This window comes from Macrobrachium nipponense, chromosome 19 (assembly GCF_015104395.2).
Source record: "Macrobrachium nipponense isolate FS-2020 chromosome 19, ASM1510439v2, whole genome shotgun sequence".
Taxonomy (NCBI): Eukaryota; Metazoa; Arthropoda; class Malacostraca; order Decapoda; family Palaemonidae; genus Macrobrachium; species Macrobrachium nipponense.
In genome coordinates this window covers 27,588,869-27,611,737 of record NC_061088.1, presented here as the reverse complement: position 1 = coordinate 27,611,737, position 22,869 = coordinate 27,588,869, and the positions used below count along the sequence as shown (strand labels likewise).

Here is a 22,869-nt window from a genome sequence, read left to right as displayed (position 1 = left end):
AGTCTTACCTTTGATATTTTCCAAGTGAATTATATTTCCCATTGGAGGGAGAGTCTAGTATGAGACAAGTTTAACCAGTGACGTTAAACCACACAAACAAACATCACGCAGTGTTCCTGAGGGTGTTTCACCGACGACACTATGTAAATGAGGGTCTTAGAACCAAGAAATAGGTAAATGCACGTATGAAAGTCCCCCGACTCGAGTTTTGAAATATGACATTCCTGTGTCAACATCAATATTCCTTCCTCTTCACACTACAGACAGGTCCCTTGGTTCGAGAGATCGTAACTAAGGGAACTTTTAGTGATGGTATTTTTGGGAAGGAGGCGAATACGGCAGGAGATGCCTTGATGAGTATCGTGTGGATGGGTATATATGTATGTAGGCATTTGTGTCAGCGGAATTTCCTGCATATGCTTTCATTTACGTGTTCTTACTGGCGCCGGTTGTGAAGGAAATTGTGGAAGAAAATATAGTATTCATATTCTCTCTCTCTCTCTCTCTCTCTCTCTCTTCTCTCTCTCTCTCTCTGTCTGTCTGTCTGTAGGACGACGCAGTAAAGAGAAATCCTATAGATTACCAAATTTAGTACTCTCTCTCTCTTCTCTCTCTCTCTCTCTCTCTCTCTCTCCTCTCTCTCGTACACAGCACTCGCTAAAGAGAAAATTCTGTACAATACCAAATTTAGTATTCTCTCTCTCTCTCTTACACAGCACTCACTAAAGAGAAAATTCTGTACAATACCAAATTGTATATTCTTTCTCTCTCTCTCTCTCGTCAGAGTAGCCGCTAAACAGAAGATCCTCTAGGTCTAGAACACCAAACTGAGCATTCTCTCCCCCCATCTCTCGTAAAGTGAACTCACTAAACAGATAATCCCCTAGAATACCGCCTCCTTATTTGCCGGGTCAACGCAGCAAATGACTCAGTCTGGCAACGTTGCTTTGTCGAGGGTGAAATGTACCTGTTGCACGGCGTCCCAGGTAGCTCACAGGTGTTGTGGAGGCTGGAAGGACTTACGGGGACGAACTCTCACCCCTTCCCTCCCAGCCGTCAATTAGTCGGTTGGTTGGAGATATTTCTCAAGAGAGGGAATAGGAAAAGGGTAGCCTTGAGGTGATGCTTCTCTTCAGCGTTTCAGCTGTCAGCCCTGTGTCTGTTTGTATGTCTGTGTTGATTTGGTTGTGAACTAGACCTGGGATGGAAAATTTGGGATTTTTCAAAAAATAATTGTATGAGAAAGCAATTGATTTTCAATCTCTCTCTCTCTCTCTCTCTCTCTCTCTCTCTCTCTCTCTCTCTCTCTCTCTCTCTCTCTCTCACACACACACACACAGCACAAAAGTTGCATTTTGTGATAATGCGATTTTAAAACCTTTTCATATAAGTTTGCATTTACATATCTTCCTTCAGAGTCCAATTTCATTTATGTAATTCTTTCAGAAGGATATGTCGGATCGTGACCTTTTTTTTGTTGATTCTATATCTTTATCTTATCCCTTCGGGGAACAATTTTTCTTTTGTCTCGCTTTCTCCTCCTCGCCCACTCCTCTGCGAACTCCCACTCTCACTAGTCACTCACCCCGCTATTCACTCCAGGCTGTTTCTAGTCTTTGCAGTGTTCTTGGAAGACCTTCTTTCCTCTCTGGGTCTTTCTGGACAGTTCAGTCGTTTTGTGTTACCCAAATCATTTATTTGTCAGCGTCAACCTCACTTAAACTTATATCCGGTCCTGCTTCCGTGCTTGTTTTCTTATCAGATTTATTGTTTATAAATTTTCTCATTGTTATTTATTGTAGTATATTTGCTGCTGGCGTACTGGTTATCTTATCAGATTTATTGTTTATATATTTTCTTATTGTTATTTATTGTCATACATTTGCTGCTGGCGTACTGGTTATCTTATCAGATTTATTGTTTGTACATTTTCTTATTTATTGTTATTTATTGTAATAAATTTGCTGCTTCCGTGCTGGTTATCTTATCACATTTATTGTTTATACCTTTTTTTATTTATTGTTATTTATTGTCATAAATTTGCTTCTTCCGATCCTGTTTTCTTACATATATTGTTTATACATTTTCTTAATATTTAGATATTTATTTTTATTTGAATTTGTTGTTTTCCGTTTGTCGTACTCATGGTGTGATTCTATATATGTTATTCAGTCAGTTTCATCTGAGTCAGCTTACTTTGTATTTATTAGAGACTTCAGTCGTTTTATTTTCTCTTCAACAGACATTCCATGACTTTCTGAAATTGAGGAAAATTTATTGATTTTTTTTTATAACTTATTTACATAGTGAATTGGGTTTCCCGAATTGGTAGTCCCTTGCTGAATTATTATATTATTGTAATTCCTCTTAATCTCCCTTAGGATTACTTGTCTCATGCAAAATATTGTACGTTTTGTACGTAGATAATTTCATTAAAAAAGATTACTTACTGTAATTACTGCAGTCATTTTATTCATTATCTTATGAAAGTAAATGTCGATTCCTTTGTCCTATATTTTTCGTCTAATAACTAGACTTTCAAGTTTGATCTCTAATGAATAAACCGGGCTTAGAGTAACTTTTTTATATAAGAAATCTATAAGCATAAAAAAGGGTATGTTCTTTTTTGTTTAGTCTTACCTCTGTTAATTTATAGGGTCCTTAGTGATGTTTTTTGGTTGATTATCTATACTTTTTTTTTTGTAGCTTTCACATTGTAGAGTGAGCTTGTTTTTCTTGATACCTCGCTCTCCAGTAAACTCTCTCTTCTCTCTAAGACTCTCTCTCTCTCTCTCTCTCTCTCTCTCTCTCTCTCTCTCTCTCAGCTGGGTTCAGCTAAAATTTGAAGTTCTCTCTCTCTATGTCAGCATGTACAAAAATGGTTTATTCTTTCCAACTCGTTTTTAAAACAGTTGCTTCTCTAAAGAACCGTTCTAGCTAAATGCCTGTCTCTCTTCTCTCTCTCACTCTCTCTCTCTCTCTTCTCTCTCTCTCTCTCTCTCTCTCTCTCTCTCTGTCAGGCCTATGTTTACTACGTTTGTGTTCCTTTCTCTTTTACGTTTGTGTTCCTTTCTCTTTTGTGACTGCATTCCCAGTCCTCTCTCTGTCTTGAAAACAGGTGAAGTCCTAAAAAAAAGGGGGGGCGGGGTGGAGGGGGGCGGGGGGGGGGGGGGGGGGGGGGAGTGCTATACCCTGGCATCGTGTTTGTACACTTCGATGGACCACACTGAAAGTTTTATGGTCCAAGTGTCTCTTTATCTTGTCGTTGTCTCCCTCCCCGAGATTCTGTCTTGTTACAAATTCACTGTTGTAATTTTTTTTTTGTCTTCTTTTTACAGTTTGTTTTTATCCGCCTTCCAAACGATCGGCCTTCATCAATACATTGATTTAGTGGGATGATTTTTGTATTTTCGTGTTTACCGAATGCGACTTACAAAGGGAAATCACTTGCATGTCCGTCATTAGGCGCTTATTTATTTTTCATTAATGTGATTCCAAATTCCGTAGAGTTTAGACACAACTTTAATCTCTGCGTGAACTTTTAAACTTTGTAGGTACTAAACTTAATCTCTTCTTGCACCGTGTATAAGAGATGAAGACTTTAGTACTGTCTGGCATGAATTATAAGTGCCTTTTTGACCTTGACCTTGACCTTCATCCCAAAAATAGCTGCCATCTGCGGCGTTCGTGTATTACAAACACATCTAGTCTTGAAAGAATTGCTGGAGTTATTCCCTTTCACAAGAGCGGCATTGTGCCGCTTTCAACATTTCACACAGAGGGCTTGACTGGGAGAGGGTAGGGGACATATGTTGCTTCAGCAGTAGTTTCAAAATACTTTATTCTCTCTCTCTCTCTCTCTCTCTCTCTCTCTCTCTCTCTCGTTCTTCTCCTAATCTTCCTCTGCCTCTTCTTCTCTCTCTCTCTCTCTCTCTCTTTCCTTTGGTATTTAAGTATTGGAAATTAGTGCTATCATTGAAATCTTCTCTGTGACTTTTCCCCCTGGTATTCAAACATTAAGAAATATTTCCATCATTGAAGTTCTCTCTCTCTCTCTCTCTCTCTCTCTCTCTCTCTCTATCTCGAATAGCGTGTCATGTCATGACATCATGAGACACAGAACATCATATTAATGCTTGTAAGTGCTGCGACGCGTCTTTGAAACCAGACGTGGCGTATACAATCAGACGCACAAGACGATATCGCTATGGCTGCCCAATTAACGATTTGCGCCGGCTAATGAAGCTAATTGCGTTTCATTTGGCATCATTATCGTTCGTGCCCCTGTGTTTTGGTCTCCCAGTGCGTGGCGCGTCTCCCTCATTATCTTGCTTTGGATCTCATTCGTTAACTTGAAGAATATACTTTCTTAACTATGATATTTCCAGAATGTTTTAAGGACATTGATGCTATTCAAGTTTTTAAAATCTCGGTTTATCAGGCCTCAGTGGGATCCATCTCTCTCTCTCTCTCTCTCTCTCTCTCTCTCTCTCTCTAATCCTCCTCTCCTCTCTCTGGTATTTTAGGCATTAAAAATATTCAATTTAGGTTCTCTCTCTCTCTCTCTCTCCCTCGGCTCTCTCTCCTCTCCCCTCTCCTTCTCCCTTTCTCCTCTCCCCTTCTCCTATCTCTCTCTTCTCTCTCTCTCTCTCTCTCTCTCCGCTTCTCTCCACCAACAAATGACCAAAGTCTGTTGTTAGGTTTGGTAGTGGTGTCAGAGTTAAATGTTATTTGGTATTCATTGGCGATTACCCATCCAAGTACTAGCCAGACTAAACATTCTCTGCTTTTACCGATTCAGAGACCAACGACGTATCGAACGTGTTAACACCTGGTGTGGATAATGGTCTCTCTTTTTATCTTACTTTCTACCCTTTCCTAACAATTGATTGATAGTGCAACTGCGAGGCTTTCCTCCTGTTACACCTTTCAAACCTTTTCACTGTCAATTTCCGTTTGAGCGCTGAATGGCCTTAGTTGCCCCAGTGCTTGGCATTATGCCTAAAACCTATAAATCACTCAATCAATCTCTTTAGCTGCTATTCGTAATGGGCATTACTAATATCTCAGGAGTATTACGAGCTGTGAATTTGGAAACCCAGCGAAGGAGTATTTTTGGGAATTAATGAGAAACGTATGTAAATGTATTCCATTTCTTTCTCCAGTTCAAAGTAATCGATGGCAACTTCCTTGATACTGTAACTGCCACGTACATCACAGAGTGATGTGACTTTCCCTCATTGGGTACAAGCATATTAGAAAGTAATTTAAAGTAGCAATTTCTCTCCATTGTCATGAATTGAATAGCAGTTTGGCATAAGCATGTCTCTTTCCTCAGCCCCAAGTATTTTCCCCACCCCTAACCCCCCTTTTGGTGGGTAATTGAATGGGAAAGCTTTTTAATTGGACTTCAACTCATAAGGCTTCGAAGTGCCTTCTCATTGGCTGTGGCCTGTCATTAATATCTCATTAGTAATTTGGTTTCTGTTTGAAGACAATGGATAGCATTTTGCTCATCCTGTAAAGGAAGTGAAATCTTGCATCGACGGCTTTTTTTTTATATTAGTGGATGCTCTATCCCCCCTCCCCCCCCTCTGTCTCTCTCTTTCTCTCTCTCTCTTTCTCTCTTTCTCTCTCTCTCTGATTCAGGAGTCTGCTTCTGTCAATTGTACGAGGGAAAACTGAGCAGAGGAACAGACGTCTCATTCAATTGAGATGCCACAAAATCTTGCATCCACGGTCTTTTTTTTGTGAGTGCTGTCTCTCTCTCTCTCTCTCTCTCTCTCTCTCTCTCTCTCTCTCTCTCTCTCTCCTTTCAATTGTACGAGGGAAAACTGAGCCGGGGAACAGATGTCTCATTCAATTTTGTTTCATCAAGAGTAAAGGTGAACGTCTTGCTGAAGGTGTTAGAAGTGTTGGTCATTTTGTAAGATGAAATATACTGCAATGATATTTAAAACGACAGTTCCCCTGATGTTAGTTGTATTTATTTATGTATGCCAAATTTTACTGTTTTTATTATAATCACATTTTATTTCCCGTATTCTTTGTGCTTTATTTTATGTGTGGTTGTTTACAGGTAGGCTTAATGCCCTGTAGAGACCGTCTCGTTCAATATATGGCCTTTTGACTTTCCTGTTTGGCATAAAATTATTATTAAAAAAATACCATTCTAGCTTTTTTCATCAGTATACATAGTGTAAGGCTTAATATTTCGAATAAAGTTCTGTCTGCAGGAGGAAAGGAAGTATGACAAATCTAAGTGAAAAAATGTCTTCATAAATTTGTGGTTGGATTATTTTTTCGTGCAGATGGCCAAAGCCGCAGTAAATTATCAACGTTATCTCTTTCACGAAGGTTACGACTGAAGGCTGCTAATTAGGGAGTTGGAATACCGGGATAGTCTTTTGTTTAATATATATATATATATGTGTGTGTGTGTGTGTGTGTGTGTGTATACATGTATGCTGATGAGTGTTCATATATATATATATATATATATATAATAGATATATATATATTATATATATATTATATATAATTATATATATATTATAATTATAAGAGCCTTTTGTGTAGGTGTATGAATCGGCCGATATTCTTAAGGTTTGCTGTACAGGGGTTCATCCACAACTGAGGAGTTAAAGAATGAATGGGGGAGTGATTGGTAGCTCGTCGTTATCTCATGAGGCACCACCACCAATTTGGAGACAAGAATTAAATTTGAATATATATTCATATATATACATATATGTGTATATATATCATATAGTATATATATTTATATATATATATATATTCGAATGCTTGGACTCTCCTAACAAGCACAAACAAACGAAAGTCCAGGAATTGTGCGTGTGCACCAGAGCGCTCGCGCTCATAAGAATCCGTCTATGTAATTATGGTGTCGTTGGGGGTTACCTCTTCAACTCTTCATCATTCAATTTTCGACCTTGAAACTCATGGTACGTCTTTCATATCATGGGTAGATGACGTGATAAGTTTCTCCGTTTTAAAAGGCGCCTTATTTTGTTGAGGAGAGAGAGAGAGAGAGAGAGAGAGAGAGAGAGAGAGAGAGAGAGAGAATGTTCTTTGCTATTTAAGTATGTCTGTTTAAAAATGTGTGGCCAGGAGATCGTGCTGAGTATACAGGCTTAAGTAACTAAACTTAGGTATAGTTGCATGAACATAGTTTAAATGCAGTTGTACTTATTTGGTAATCTTTATAATTAAGAGGAAGTTCTATCCATTTTACTTTTTCTTCTTTTCGTCCATTCTGCAGTCAGAGTGCTTTATAAATAAAATATATACGATAAATGTATATAGTCTGGTATGTCTCATGCCGTTGCACTATGCATTTTAAGGTTGGATGAGAGAGAGATAGAGAGAAATAAATTTTTAACCTGGACATTGATTGCAAGTCTTATTAGCATAAATTTTTGAATAAGTTTTTTTTTTTTCTTTTTTGCGTTCAATCTCCGCCCGACGTTCGGTGATGTCATGGCTGTATGTAATATGCACTCGGGACAGGACAGGAGGAATGCCTTCATGGACTTATTTGGCGTTATTAGATTCGCAATTTTATGCTTACGAGGCAAGAGAAATTGGCTCATTAAATTCCGTGGTTATAATTGTGCTGCGCATATGCACGCGTATGTTCATGCCTTAAAATTTTCATTCATTCATTCATTCATAGATCTATACGTGTATATAGATATATATATATACATATATATATATATATATTTAATTATTATATTGTATATATATATATCATATATAATATATTATAGCTATATGTATATATATATATATATATATATAATCTATAATTAATATATATATATATATATAATATATATGTATATAGTGTTTCTGTGTGCGTTCTTGTTTGCAGCTGAGTAGATCCGTCACGGACTGTGAATAGAAAGGCTGCTATTATTTTTATTGCTTTGGGGTATTTGATTACTGTGCGGTGCTTGTACTTTGATAAGATTAACACCTTTTCTTGAGGAAAGAATCTGAAGTCATATTGTATATCTCAATTTTATTATCCCTTTATTTTAATGGACTGATTGGTTATTCATTGAGAATAATTTCGACAAATAAAACATTAGGTATCATTCTTTAAATTAGAATATTCAGATTGTAAAGACGAGCGTGTTAACGCATTTGCTCTATATACACTTGGATATGATTGGGGTTACAAGTATTAATTATACGAATGGTTAGTTTTATTTTTAATATACACCTCCTACTTGCCATCAGTTCTCCGGACTATCTTAAGAGAAGCATGTGTTAGTGATCTTACTAATGGACCTTTGTGATGTAAACTGTAATTATGCTGGGAATGATAAGTCTAGTTTATAATTATTCTGCTCTCGTGCAGCTTCGTGCATTAGTATCTTTACGGATATTAATGGTTCTACAGTGATTACTGCATTAAATTGCTTGAGTATTTTAAGAGAGCGATGATCTTGTCGGGCAGATAAAAAGAAATAAAAAAAAGTTATTCTAAAAATACTTGTTCATAGATTAAAATCTCGTTTGGGTCCATCAAGTTTTTTTTTTTTTTTTTTTTTTTTTTATCATTTATGATTTAATGTTTTTCACGTCTGTTGAGGTTGTATTTGTTGACTCACATTGCTCCTGATTCTGTTGAGGTGTAGAAGTACAGGACATGCAAACTTTTCATGACCCTCCAGCTTTATTTGTAGAATTAATACATGGTTATAACCGCTGAGTTTGTGTTTGTAGATCAAATTTTTCGTGGTGCAGTACGATTTAACCATTTATGGACTGGGTTTTTGTTTTAAAACTATTAAGCCTGTATCTGTAAGTCTGGTCATCAAGGAATATTGTACTTAACAACGAAGTGACTTTCCATTGTCATGTCAACTAGTCATTGACATTGTTTTAAACTTTTCAGGTTTAAGAGGGTCTTTTAATTCATCATGGATTGCATGGTTTCGTTTTAGTGTTAGTTCTAAATATTCACTTAAGACTGGATTCATTTCTTAATTGAAGATTGGTTTCATTGCCTTCATTTCCCCCATGAAAAAGATTCGAACAGTTTCAGTTGATGAATATTAGAGCTACAAAAAACATGAATGGTGTCACGGAATTTTTATGGATGCTTTGTAGGTCTACTTATAAGGGTCACGGGCGTAGTTCACTGAAGTTGTCTAGGTCCAGTTGGAAGTATTTGTAATAATGTTTTTATAAATTCGTATTTGTCAATAGATGATACTTAGTTTTTCATTATAATTCTACGTGTTGGGCAATGCTTGACCGAATCTTTTTTTTAACGTTTAAATTCCCACTGGTTTATTGTTATTAAGGCATACAAATGATAATATTTTTATTTAAATAATAATGTTGTTTTACTCATCTTATGTCAGTGTTCATTACTAATATTTTGGCAATTGACTAAGTATAAGCATGACTGGAGGTAGGAGTCCTCGTTAGATATTGTATTTTATTTCTGAGAAACAACATCAGAATTATCCGTTAATATTTGTTCTCCTTTTCCCACAGAGTGCCGAATGGCTCGAGCTAAGAGTAGTAGAGTTGACTCCGGGGATGGTGTACCTGGGTGCCACCCTGGAGGAGGCACTGCAGCTACAGCAGGCACACGAGGAAGTCCTTACAAAGCTCCAGGTAAGTGAATCATTCGAGTATGGGGTTCGTAAGTGCTCGTTGCACTCCTTGATTCTCTGAAGTGCTCCAGTGTAATGGTACCCGATACTTTTGCGATGAGATCACGGCTATGTGTTCATAGCTGTTCCATTAAGCGAGTGAAGAAGTCTAGGGATAAATACACTATGTAACATTAGCTCTCGGAATGTGAAGTTCGTTTTGCATTATTTTTATCCCCAAACGACTTGCAGATTAAGCATTAAGGTGTAATAAACTATATTATGCATATATTTTCGGTAATTATTCAAAGGCTGCAATTTTCCACGATTTTAAAATTTAGTATTGGAATTATTACATTATAACTGGACTAAACCTAGAAGAAGAAAAATCATTGGCATTTATATCAAATACACAGTTTACAGCAGGCATACGAAGATACAGGGGCGAATTCATTCTGCGTTATAGACGAACCAGATTTGCAGTATTGGCCAAAGAAGGTCCATAAAACCAGTTTGTGGTCCGTGGAGGAGCTAGGAGCGTGAAATCTTATTAGGTGTTTAATGATGTTGACATGGGTGTTGTCCACTGTTTTGGTGTTTCTATTAGTGTACTGTTGCCGAGGGCCTTTCAGCGCTGGTTAACCATATCTGATGAACTAGTTCAGATGATTAATGGGAGAGATTCGATTTGTTCCGCATAAATGTTTTCTTGCTCCCCGCCCCCTCCCTCTTTTAGGGGGTGGGGGAGTGTGAGGGTAGGCCTTGGGGAAAGGAGACCGATCTTGGTAACTTGAGTAGGACTGATTTTGCTGTTTTATATGACGAAGTGTGATTAATATACTTTTTCTTGATAGATTCCGTTAAATTTTTTTATTGCTATACTATTTCAGAATCGTATTGTTATTGAACTTAAACTATCCAGTTTAAGGGAACTGATATATAGGACTACTTCCCAATTCGGAACAAACTCTTTCCCGTAGCTGACTCAGAAATTAGATGTTAACTGTTATTCTGACATAGCAAGCGATATATTGAATTACTCTACTATGCATTCTAGATGCCACGACATAATGTTTTCGTAAACAACTTTCAAACCGACATATGGATCTGTCACTAAAGCACTGAGTGTTTCAAACTTCGTCCTAATTTTGGTAAGTACTGTGCATTGTCATATGTGTTTCATTAACTTTTTTACATAAGAAAATGAGGTTAAAGCTGCGCTTAGCCATCCAATCTTCCGCAAAAGTGGTGACGTATTTCAGCGACGTCGGTATACTTTATTATCAAATGGTTGTTTGATTTATGGTTAAATGTCATTTGACCTATCCTGGTTAATACGAAATTTATTAAAGGGAATGAATATATTGTATGATGATATATAATTTTTTTCTTAATTATTTTTTAATCTATAGGTAAGGGTGATTGTTCTGCGTCACAGATACTTGTTCGAAACGGTCTGAGGAAAGGCAAGAAGTTGGTCTTTTATCTAAGAGTAAACGGCTTAGTTAAGCACATCTGTCAATTCAGTGTATTACCAAAAACTAGGGCAATGTTAGAAACACTCAGTGCGTTAGTAGCATGGAAATCCATGCGTCTCTTTAATTAAAAGCTGGAATGCAAAGTTGTTATTTGCTTCTTGGATTTATCGTATAGCGACTAAGTCAGTCCACCTTATACGGGAATCGAACCTGTCTCGCCTCTTAATGTAATTTTTTCCCAGTTTTTAAAACTTCGACGAAATTGAATCAGAATGCTTTTAATAGTAACCCATCAGCTGCATAGATAAAACATTATTATTGCTCGTAAAAGGGACGTTAAACGCAGTTAGGGTGTTGTATATGTTCAAGCGTCCATTAGCTCTTGCTGTAGTGCGTTTGATGTTGGTACTCGACGCATGCGCGCGTTCGTTTTGTGTTTGTATAAAATAATATAAAATAACTCTTCATCACGTAAATTTGTGACGACGAAATTAAAATTTATTTTATGCCACCAATTTAGAGTATTGTTTTCCATATAACTGTAAACTCAGAAAATGAATTCGAAGCTTTTTACCTTCAGTTTTGGTTCAGTTTATAGGTGAGATTTTATAGTTTATACTTATTTTAGATGAAAGTATTTTGAGCGATTATGCATACTTCCCCTTTTCTTCCTACGCCAGTCTATAGAAACCAGTGAATTAGTGTTCTGTGACTTATTTGCGTTTTATTGATAGATTTTGGAGAATATTTGAGGAAACCTATTTTCAGATCTGTACTACTATAGGGACCATTTACTAGAATTCATATTAATTGAAATATTAAGTAGAAAGTGCCCGAATACTTAAGAAGAATGACGTGGCTTAAAAAGGTACTAAATAATTGTGCACATACATTAACTTGAATATGGATAGCTAAGTAAATAGAGAATGAATGAAGAGACACTCGCATTTGTATATGACTTTAAACAGGCATGAACTGGTATATGCATATTTTTGCTGTTTACCCGTCGACTGGGTGCATCAATAAGGCATCAGTAAATATGATAATAAAAATAAACATGATTATGTGCACATTGACATATAGATATCATCCGTTACCGTATTGGCGTTGAGGTATAATATTCATAGATTCTTAATGATAGCCTCAGGCTCAAATTTGAAGGCTTATCTTTAAATATATATATATATATATATATATATATATATATATCTATATATATATATAGATATAGATAATCTATATACTATATATATATATATATATATAGATATATATATATATATATATATATATAATATATATATATATATATATATATATAAATATATCTATATATATATATATGCTTCTCATGGTTACTGTGATTCGTTCCTGGTTTGACGAACTCGTGGAACCACATTTTTTCCCCATTCTGAGAAAATGGGTTACTTCAAAGATTTTTTTTTTTTTTTTATCATTCAGAACTTCCAATTAACCATCTTCTGTGGAAAATTATTTGTCATATCTAGCAACGCAGACAGCTAAAATGTTGATGTTATAAAGTATCAAAAGACTGGAAACCTCAAATACTTGAAAAAAAAAAAAAAAAAAAAAAAAAAAACAAAAAAAAAAAAAAAAAAAAACGTGGGATTATGCCAGTCCGTCAAAGCAGGGACAAATTGTCGGTGGGGGCTGGTTGGGTCCCTACTCAGGCCAACCACCGCCCCTCGCCTTTTTCCTTTTCGTAGGGCCATTTAGCTTTACTCCACTTTCTTTGGAATGACAAAGAAAAACGAATGCGTTGTCTCGCTCTTAATTGTAACTATAATGCTCTTGACTCAGAGATCATAGGGCAGGCATCCCCTGGATCCCGGAGAAATGGACCTCAGCGCCGGTAACACCATTTGCGGTCCCAAAATAAGATGCTAAAGAGACGACAGCTTTTTAATATAAATGACGCCACCTGGGAGGATTCTGACAGCGTCATAGAAGGAAGCCACCAGATGCTATCTCGGGGGCTGGGGTTGTTGGGGGCTCGATAGTGATTGTAGGGAAGACAGGGGATTTTAGGTTGGGGGAGAGGGGTGAGAGGAGACAAAAATAAATAATCAGGGGGAAAAAAAGGTGAAATGACACACCTGTTCATTATGCCACATAGCACTGTCATGACAGGTCGAATGAGTGTGTGAGTGAGTCACAGTTTTCAGGGGCACTTGCCAAGTGTTATTGCAACACCTTACGGCCAATTTGACCCGAGAATAATTCATGTGTTAGGCTTGAATGTCGCAAAATCTTTTATTTGTAAATTAGGGAGAATTGAGACTTTCTTTTCTCTCGGATTTTCTTGGAAGTTATCACCTCTGTTTCATCATTTTTTCCCTACAGACTCGAAGTCATTGCCAGCGCAATGCATAAAAGCACTTTTTTTTTCTTTTTTTCTTCTTTTTTTTGCACAAAATATTTTTAAGGGGAAAGTTGCCTTAATACCGTTTTGAGAAATTTGATGTAATATAAGGAACTGAGGTAAAGAAAAGTTCTTAATGTTAGAATATGGGATTCGGTTTTTTTTGGGTTATTTGTGATTTTTCGGTCTTTTCGTATATTACACTCTACCGATATATATTAAAAAAAAAAACCATCATTATCTTTTTCCAAGATATGGAATACAAGGAGAGAGAGAGAGAGAGAGAGAGAGAGAGAGAGAGAGAGAGAGAGAGAGAGAGAGATAGGAGGGGGGGGGGAGTTGTTGTGACACTTGTATTATTATTCTTAATTTCTAATCATTCTCCTATGACAGATAATTAACCTATTATTCTTTTATCTAAGTTTCACGTAGTTATGAAGAGAGAGAAGAGAGAGAGAGAGAGAGAGAGAGAGAGAGAGAGAGAGAGAGAGAGAGAGAGGAGGAAGTGACTTGAGAAGTGAGATAGTGAAGAAAGGAGGAATGAGTGCCAGCAGACAGAGCGGTTGAACTCCTGTGCCTTTGCCAGGGGTGGTGTCCTTGCTAGCCTAAACACTGTCACGTCTACCTGGCCCGCTGTACTTGTTTCAGTTGCAGATTGCAATTAATTTGCCGTGCGAATTTTTTGGAGCTGTTCTAATATGAGTATTTTGCACACATACATACACACATATATCCATACATACTTACATGGCTGAGATAGTTACATACAAGAGAGACACAAGTTAGACTCGATTTCTGGAAAAAAAGGAAAAAAAATACGATCAGTTTGATAACCAAGGCAGTGAATTACGTACTTGGTAGGTATTCGACTATGGTGGATCATAACCAGTGTGGAGAGTGGGCCAGCAAGCTCATTACCAAAAGCATGAAGGGGAAAGGGGCTTAGTTTGAAAAAAAAATCTAATGTCATTATATATATATATATTATATATATATATATATATATATATATATATATATAATCACACATGGTCATATATTACTTTTTTATATATCTATACGTACATGCATATATCATCATCATTATAGCTATCACTCTATTCGAGTATGAATGTTCTGGGATGTCGTTACTGATGGGTTGTGTATGTGGCTGAGACATATTTATACATGCATATTTATGTATGTATATATATATATATATATATATATATATATTATATATATATATATATATATATATATATATATATATATATATAGTTTCATCCTTTTTAATATTCTTTTAAAAAGGAGTGGTGTCAATAGGAAAACGAGAGAATCCACTGCCACATTCATCCTTTAAGTATTAAATCAAAATACATAAAATATCTGTATATCCTAAGCAAAACTATCATTGCATGTTATGACCTACATTTGAATATAATAATAAAGTAAACTTCATCCACTGATGGGGACAGAAAGCGCAACAAAGCAAAAAGTGTATTATCATGACATCTTAGTTACGCTACTATAGGTCCAGCCACTTCGTATTAACCAATACCACGCTTTCAAGCGTAACATTAAACTCAACTCCTAGACGGCAGAGCTTATTATTCTAATGAAGAGCTAGACGAATGAGCCTTAGTTATTAAGAGATAGAGGCGGAGTTAATTGGTTATTTGATAGGTATCTGCTAGGGCTCACGTCGGCTTAGCTAATGCTAGAAATAATGTAAGGTATTAACACGAGAGGCAATTAGACTCGCTGTTGAGGTGCTTCCCTCGACGAGATCATTTTTTCAGGTATTGTTATTGATCGCTAATTGGTGGTTTGTGCGTTGACTTCAGTTCTGGATTTTATATACATATCTTGGAATTCGCAAGTTGGCGCACGATCACGTTTGAATGCATTCTTATTTTATTATTATTAATGTAAAAAGTAGCAAGGAAGGTGAGTGCGATAAAAACATAAAAAGCGGAAAAAATTTAGAAATCTCTTTGGTAATATTCATTTTGCATTATATATATATATATATATATATATATATAATATATATATATATATATATATATATATATATATATATATATATGTGTGTGTGTGTGTGTGTGTATGTGTATGTATAAATATATATGCATAATATAGTATATATATTATATATACATATATATATATATATATATATATTTATATATAGTATATATTATATATTTATATGTGTGTGTGTATGTATATAGAGATATATAATTTTGTTAGTGGATTTTTAATATTTAAATTTCATTTTATCACCCTTCAAGTAGAAAGCGTCTGCATCAGTTCAAGAAAAGGTTTCCTGCCCATGAGCAGGGGGCGTTTAGTACTCGCCTTAATAATGTTAATGGTAATTATGTGTCGTAACAGATCTTTAGCCGTAACGTCTTTGTTGTAGTTAATGGGACCTCAGCACGCCATTTCTTCATCGAATTTGAATTGTGTTGCATTTCTCATTAATCCTCAATGAGAGGCGCCAAAATTATTGGCATTCCTGCTCTTTTTCGGTTTTTGCTATTCTTTTCTCATTTCTACACATTTTCAGAGTCAGAGTCCTTGGTAATTTGGTGGTAGATAGATTGCAATGAGTCAATCTTTTTCCTAAATTGTAGTTACTGGCGTTTGAGCTTGTTCCAAAGGGAATTATGCTTTATAATAATATGCTGGAAATAGATCATCTTTCAAACATGTTATGTTCTATTGAAAATAACCGAAAAATTGAGAGAAGTTTGTATGAAATCAATTCTGTAAATTCTACCATTATCTTCAATAAAATGATAATAATAATAATAATATAATGATACTAATACACGGAATTTAATTATGTTTACTATAACCCTGGCCGTCCAATCTACGATGTTATGTAACACTTGGTCTGGTCATTATGACTGACCACCAATGAATTTCATATGCTGTCTGCATAAGCTTCTTGAATATCCGTAGGGCTAGCAACTTCCCCCCGGAAGTTTGTATTGTAAACCGTTAAGGCAGCATTCTTCTAGAGTCTTACCATCACGGTAGAATATCCTAGCAGATAAGAAAGAAATCCATAAATATCTGAAAATTTTGTTCTCAGTGTTTCGCTCATGAATAGAGGCATTTATTCTTTTGTTTATTGCTTTACATACTCTGAGTCGAATGATTTTGTATTTGCTTCAGAGAAGTTGTTCATTTATGAAGTCCTCGTTTAGTACTGAAGCTGTAAAACGGAAATCTAAAATTTAATGTTATGAGTTTTACACTTTAAATAAAGAGGCATTTTCACTATTAAACCCGTTTAGACTAGTGCTTTTATCATTTGAAATCATATCTATTTCCGTGTCCTGTTTCCATATTATAGAAAAGGAAGTTAAATGTTGTTATTACTCCTATGTTGAAGTATAATAATTAACTTAAAAAATTGCATATATAGGAATTTAAGATAAGATTTCCTCATAATTAATACTACTGTAAGGATCGAGAGAGAGAGAGAGAGGAGAGAGAGAGAGAGAGAGAGAGAGAGAGAGAGAGAGAGAGAGAGAGAGATGCACAGGTAAAATAATATGAGAGCTTCTTATAGGAGATAAAAAAAGAAAAATAGTGAATAATTGCGGAATATCCCCTATCAAGTTTACCGCATGAAAATCGGAAGGCAAACTGCTTGATAATTTAATCATAGACAGTCAGTCGTCTTACACCACCTCATTCATTAAATTAAGCCCAACGGAATCCTGGTATAAATGCCCGGGAAGGCGACGCGATCGTGTCATTGTTGATTATAAGCCTGGCACTCTGTCGCTTCTCTGCTTAGGGTTCATAATCCGTTGGATCGAGGAGACTCTCTCTCTCTCTCTCTCTCTCTCTCTCTCTCTCTCTCCTCTCTCTCTCTCATTGGACTGAAGCCAGTATCTTCCCTTGGCTCTTCCGTGACTTAGATTTTGTTCTTCATTTTATCCGATCTCTGACGCAGGTGTTCGTTCGTTTGGGCATTGGAAGATTATTTTTACCTCGTTCAGTCGATCATTACGCAATGCTTTAGAATGCCTTCGTTTGGACTGCTTGCTATGAGTTTTATTTTCTTTTCTTTGACGAGATTCTAATGTCATTCTTTTTGTTTATTTTGTTTTTGGATAATAGATTAGATCCTGTTGACTAGATTCATAAATACTATTGAATATATTTTCCGAAGCAGTTTCGTGTGTTCTTTTAAATTAATATTTTTATGCTTCATGTTTCAGATTGAAATTACCTTACCGAATAATTTTCATTCTAAATGTTTACACACATTAACCGCAGTAATACATTTAATAAAAGGCATATATAACCCTCAAGTATCATATTCGTTGGAAGTTCTCGTAATATTCAAATTTACCGTATGTCCTAAAGTAGTTTTCCTAACAGGGAAGTCATTTATATTGATAAATTTGTTTGTGCAGGAACATTCATATTGTTTAATGTTTATTCTATAGATAGTTATCTTGATTATTGTCAACAAGAGCTTATGCCAAGGTGAAAATAAAATATTCACATTGGAAGCTTGTGGAATATGTATTCACTCCCACTCTGTAAGCTAACAAATATACTCAGAATATATCGCTGCAGATGATTCATTATTCTGTACCGTCATTGTTTATGATTGTTGATAAGAATGTTGCTGCAACTTGTTTTTAAATTGTTTTCCGCGAACTCAGGAAATGCCCGTCTTCCAAAGTTTAAAAAAAATGCTGGAGGCAAAACTTGGATAGATTTTACCAAGGATAAATCGGCAACATCTGTGTAAGTTTTATTTATTTATTCATTTGTTGTTTTATTTAGCTACAAGTGATATTAAGTTGGGGAATTTTCTCTCGGAATCTTGATCTTATTTCTACTGTGTGGTTTTCACAGATCACGGAACAACACACTAAATCGTATTAGAGTCTGCCAAGAAGATATATCGATATCCCAGATGTCATAAAACATTTGTTCTACTCTAAGTAATTTCAGATTACATGTTTTTCTGCATGAATTCCTGCTCTATTTTGTAGGTGATATTTATTTTTACCCTTTTTTTCAATTTACTTTTGTAAGATACCTCAGATCACTAGCCATTACCCAACGAATTCTGAATACGTATGACCCTAACGAATATTTGCGTGGAGTACACCAAGGCTCTTTTGTAAAGTTTATATATTTTTGTCGTATTTTGTTTGTAAGCTTAAATCTTGTGTATCTCTTCAGGGATTAAAGGTATATTCATGCAGTACGATTTTTGTGGCGTGTTGGACAACAACGAAATTTTGATATAATCTACCAGTGAGATATCTTTGTCACATGAATGTTTTCATTGCTGATAGTGAATTTATTATGCTATAAGTTTTCAAGCCACAGGTATTTCTTCCCAAATTCCGAAAATTGTCACAGTACAATTTTTGTGGCGTACAAGTAGACAAGAATACCTTGATATAATTGTCAGCTAAGAGGACATCCTTTCATTACCTCATTAATCTTAATTATCTATATTTTTTTATAGTTAATGCTGCGAGCAGTCTTAAATCCCACGTATTTCTCGACGAATTCCGTAAAGGTTCTACAGTAAATTTTTGTGGCATTCAACACAACAAAACCTTGACGTAATCATCTAGAGATACCGATGTCTTGTAGATGTTGTTTGTAATTATTTATACATCCTGTTTTGCTGTATTATATTTGTTCTGCTTAAATTGGACATTAATTTAACTCTCTAAAAATGTTTCCTCGGTACGATGTTTATGGAGTACGAGACAACACAACAAAACCATGATAGAATCTGGTTAGTAGGAGAGATCACTGTTCTCCATTGTAGATTTCTGTTTAAGTAGCACTTTTTACGGGGGAGACTAGTAGTAAATGACTGTACTTTACGACCTGAGTAAGCCGACGATAATTTTACGACCTCCTTTGATAAATGACCCATTTTACTTGCTTGATGGGACCCGTTTAGTTCTGCTTTGTTAGCTCCTCTACGGTGGAGTTGAACGACCTGCTTGTTGCGACGCCAAAACGCGATTTGAATCAATCCGCGGGTGGGCAGTGATAGCGTGATGCCCCATGGTGGTTTTATTGTTGCCCTTTGTTTATTGTTTGTGTGTTTTTAACGTAAATTACACGTTTCTAGGTCCTTCGAAAGCTTTGGCTTGAATTTTGTCGATATGGGAACTCTTAATTTTGTATTGTATGTAAAGTTTTAGGTAATTTTGGTTGGATCCATTCCGATATAAATGGAAATATCTCTCTCTCTCTCTCTCTCTCTCTCTCTCTCTCTCTCATTAGTTTCAATCGAAAAAAGTCTAGTTACAGAAAAACCTAGCTAGGTTAACCCTTCCTGGTGGCGTTACATATTCATGTTTTTTTGCTCCTCGAGAGGCTAAATTCACTGTAGTACTATCTGTAAGTGTCTAAATATACTTGTCCCTCGCATCCACTCTCCCGTCCCCTATTTCACCCTACTTTATGTCTTGACCTGTCTTGACTCATTAGCATGAGTACCATTCCTGCAAAAGAAGTAGACGAAGTAGAAAGTAAAGATATCAGCCTCTTGGCTTCGTGTTTGCATTCACTAACAAGAGGCTTCTGCCTTAAAAGGTTTTGCTCGTTTATCATTATATGCAATCTTTCTTGTCTGCTCGTTTTACTGCATCCAAACTCACTTTTGTCGTATCAGATGGAATTAACCAACTTTATTTGCGATGATGCAATGCTCGTTTCTCAGTGCCTTTGCTCGTACTCCTGTTGTGATATGGCTACCTTTTGATAATTCTGTGAACTCTTCATTAACAAATTTTGCTTGGAATGCGGATGATCATGTTGGCATCTTCGCTCCGGAAGTAAAGAAGTCAGACATTATAAACAGTTTTAAATGATGTTTGGAGAACAAAATTTACTGTCAGTAATCGCCTATGTAGATTTGCTCTTCTCCCTGGCGTAGTTCTTGTTAGATTTCTTCACTAATCGTGGTTTGAGGTTTCTTCTTTGTGGACGTAAATATTCACACTTGATAAATCTCTGTCTGTCTCCCTGTCTGTCTGCCTGTCTGTCTCTCCTTTGTAGAGTAGGCCATCTCGCCACCAAACAAGAGGTGACACGATAACGGCCTAATCTAATCTTAATGGGCTTTAAAAGTTTGGCCGCAGCATCCACAAGAGCATCGTCTTTCTCGTGCATCTCGTTTATCTCGACGTCGAGAGGAAGAGCTGGGTAGGCGCTGGGCCGGGGGGTGGGGGTGGGGGGTTACAATCTGAGGTGGGCCGTGTCCCATTTTCAAGAAAGCTTTCCCTTATTGTATTTCCACCTTCTAACTCTTTTATTCTTTATGCAAGATTAATTTCATGTTTATATTTACGGCTCTCCGCTTTTTCCATCAGTTTTCTTCTTTCCTAATTTTGACGAGAGGAGGAGCCCTATCTGTTATTGCCTATTGCTTGCTTCTGATCTACCTACGACTTATTACAGCTCAACAACTTGAGGAACGACATACCCAAGAGCTTTCGCATTTTTAGAGCCTGAGCCTAATCTTATTCGATTCCTGTCCTGCTCATTCTGGCCATTTCGCTCCCAAAAGAAGAGTTTAGCGTACAATTAACTCACATACATTGTAGAAATACGTGCTTGTCAATAAAACACAAGCAGAACTGTTACGGTTCTGTCACGAAACATTTAGGGCCATAATGAGATATGAGAACCATCTGAATTAGCCTAGTTTCTCAGGCCGTCGTGTCTGTGCAATAGCTGGAGAATGGAGACTCAAATCAAACGTTTTAAAGTTTAAGTGGGAAGGGGAGGATTGAACGCACCCAGCCCCATCAAAACTTAGAGATGAAGAATTAGCAGGCTCAAGGAGATATTCGAAAGATGAGATATTGGGAGTGCATTCAAGATAGTAATGATTGGTGTAGTGTGTGTAGGTGGTTTAACGTGCCACTGGTGCTCCTCCTCTGGAAGTGCACGAAATAGTTAACGTCGTGGATGCTTTGTGCATCTGAGTCTCATATATGGTTCTGCTGCTGAAATATGAAGTATAAATGTGGTGGTGACCGGTATGCTGTGGTTTCTTTTATAAATTTAAAAACGACCATTTTGGGGGGAATAGTATGTGTGTGTGTGTGTGTGTCTGTTAGATAGGGAGCCACGAGGCATACTGATTCCATTTGGCCAGTTGTGATTTTTAAACAAATTCAAGTTATAAATAACTTTATTTCAATAGATTACAACTTAGCCGAGGTAATTCGGATTTTTTTTTTTTACTTTCTTGAGTTTATATGTATAATATATATAATTATATATATATATAGATAATTGATTTCAGTTATGTTTAGATGTCTGTTATTATTAAAATCGTATGATTAATTAAAGACTAATTTTTATTATAAGAGACTTTAGAAAATGGGTGATAAAAGTTTAGTTGTAGAAGGTAAGAAACGTTAGAGAGGGAGTTATCTTTACACAAGTTTCTTTCTTGAGCGACAGTCTGTAGGCCGATAAATCAAGTGTCCTTATTGAAGATATTCTGAATTCCTTCCCGGGCATGGCAGATATGGCCTAACTACCACCATTACCTTGTCCGCACGCGATTCATTTAAGATCAAGAATCGATCTGCCGAAGAAATTCACAATTTTTGGGGAGATTTATCACCAGGTTTTTTTAAGTATATTATATTCGCGTCATGTTTAGATGATGATGTTTTTCAGGCAGGAGATGACACTAGATATTTCACAATCAATCAGTCAGGCAAACTAAGAAAACCTGGAAAACCAGGCCGTCAAAATTGATTTTTTGGGGAAGGTGGGGGAGGGGGGTGAGAGTAGGGGAGGAGGGTGGTTTGTTTCGTGATGTCCTAGTTTGTGTATGTATTTGACCCAGAACTCACTGGCCATTGAAGTAATGTCACTTGATCGAAAAGAAGCATGACTGTCCAAATAAAACCCGACCTCAGCAAGGAAGGTTTGTTTATATACTTCTATTGCTAAGTGATTCTAAATCCGCCTTTTCAAAGGAGTTGGGTGGAATCGTTTAGGAAAAGCAGAGGCGAGAGAAAAAAATGACACAGTATTCTCCTACACCCGGAAATCAAAATCTACCAACTAGAATTTATGCACCACGATGGATAATTAGCAAGTGCATGGTCTTCAGAATTTAAAGGAGTCAGTTACCAGTGTCAGGTTTATAATCTAGTGAGTTGATTCAATAAATTATTAAGACTAGCTTGCTGTCAGACTGGTACGGTTTGTTTTCAGCTTGAGCAAATTGTATCTTGGGTCAAACTGTTGGGATAATAATGTTTAGAAACTTTGGCCTTGCAACCTTCAGTACACAAGGCTGTTGGGTTTTAAAGAAACTTTATTATCTTCACGGTTTCAGACTGGA

General features: G+C 36.3%; 1 protein-coding gene across 1 annotated transcript in view; it reads left to right on the top strand.

The window, feature by feature from the left end:
* Positions 1-22,869, top strand: part of LOC135215411 (titin-like) — a 499,003-nt gene that overhangs the window by 349,523 nt on the left and 126,611 nt on the right. Inside the window, 1 exon segment of the mRNA XM_064250021.1 lies at positions 9,538-9,660. Within this exon segment, the coding sequence (XP_064106091.1) occupies positions 9,538-9,660 (123 nt within the window).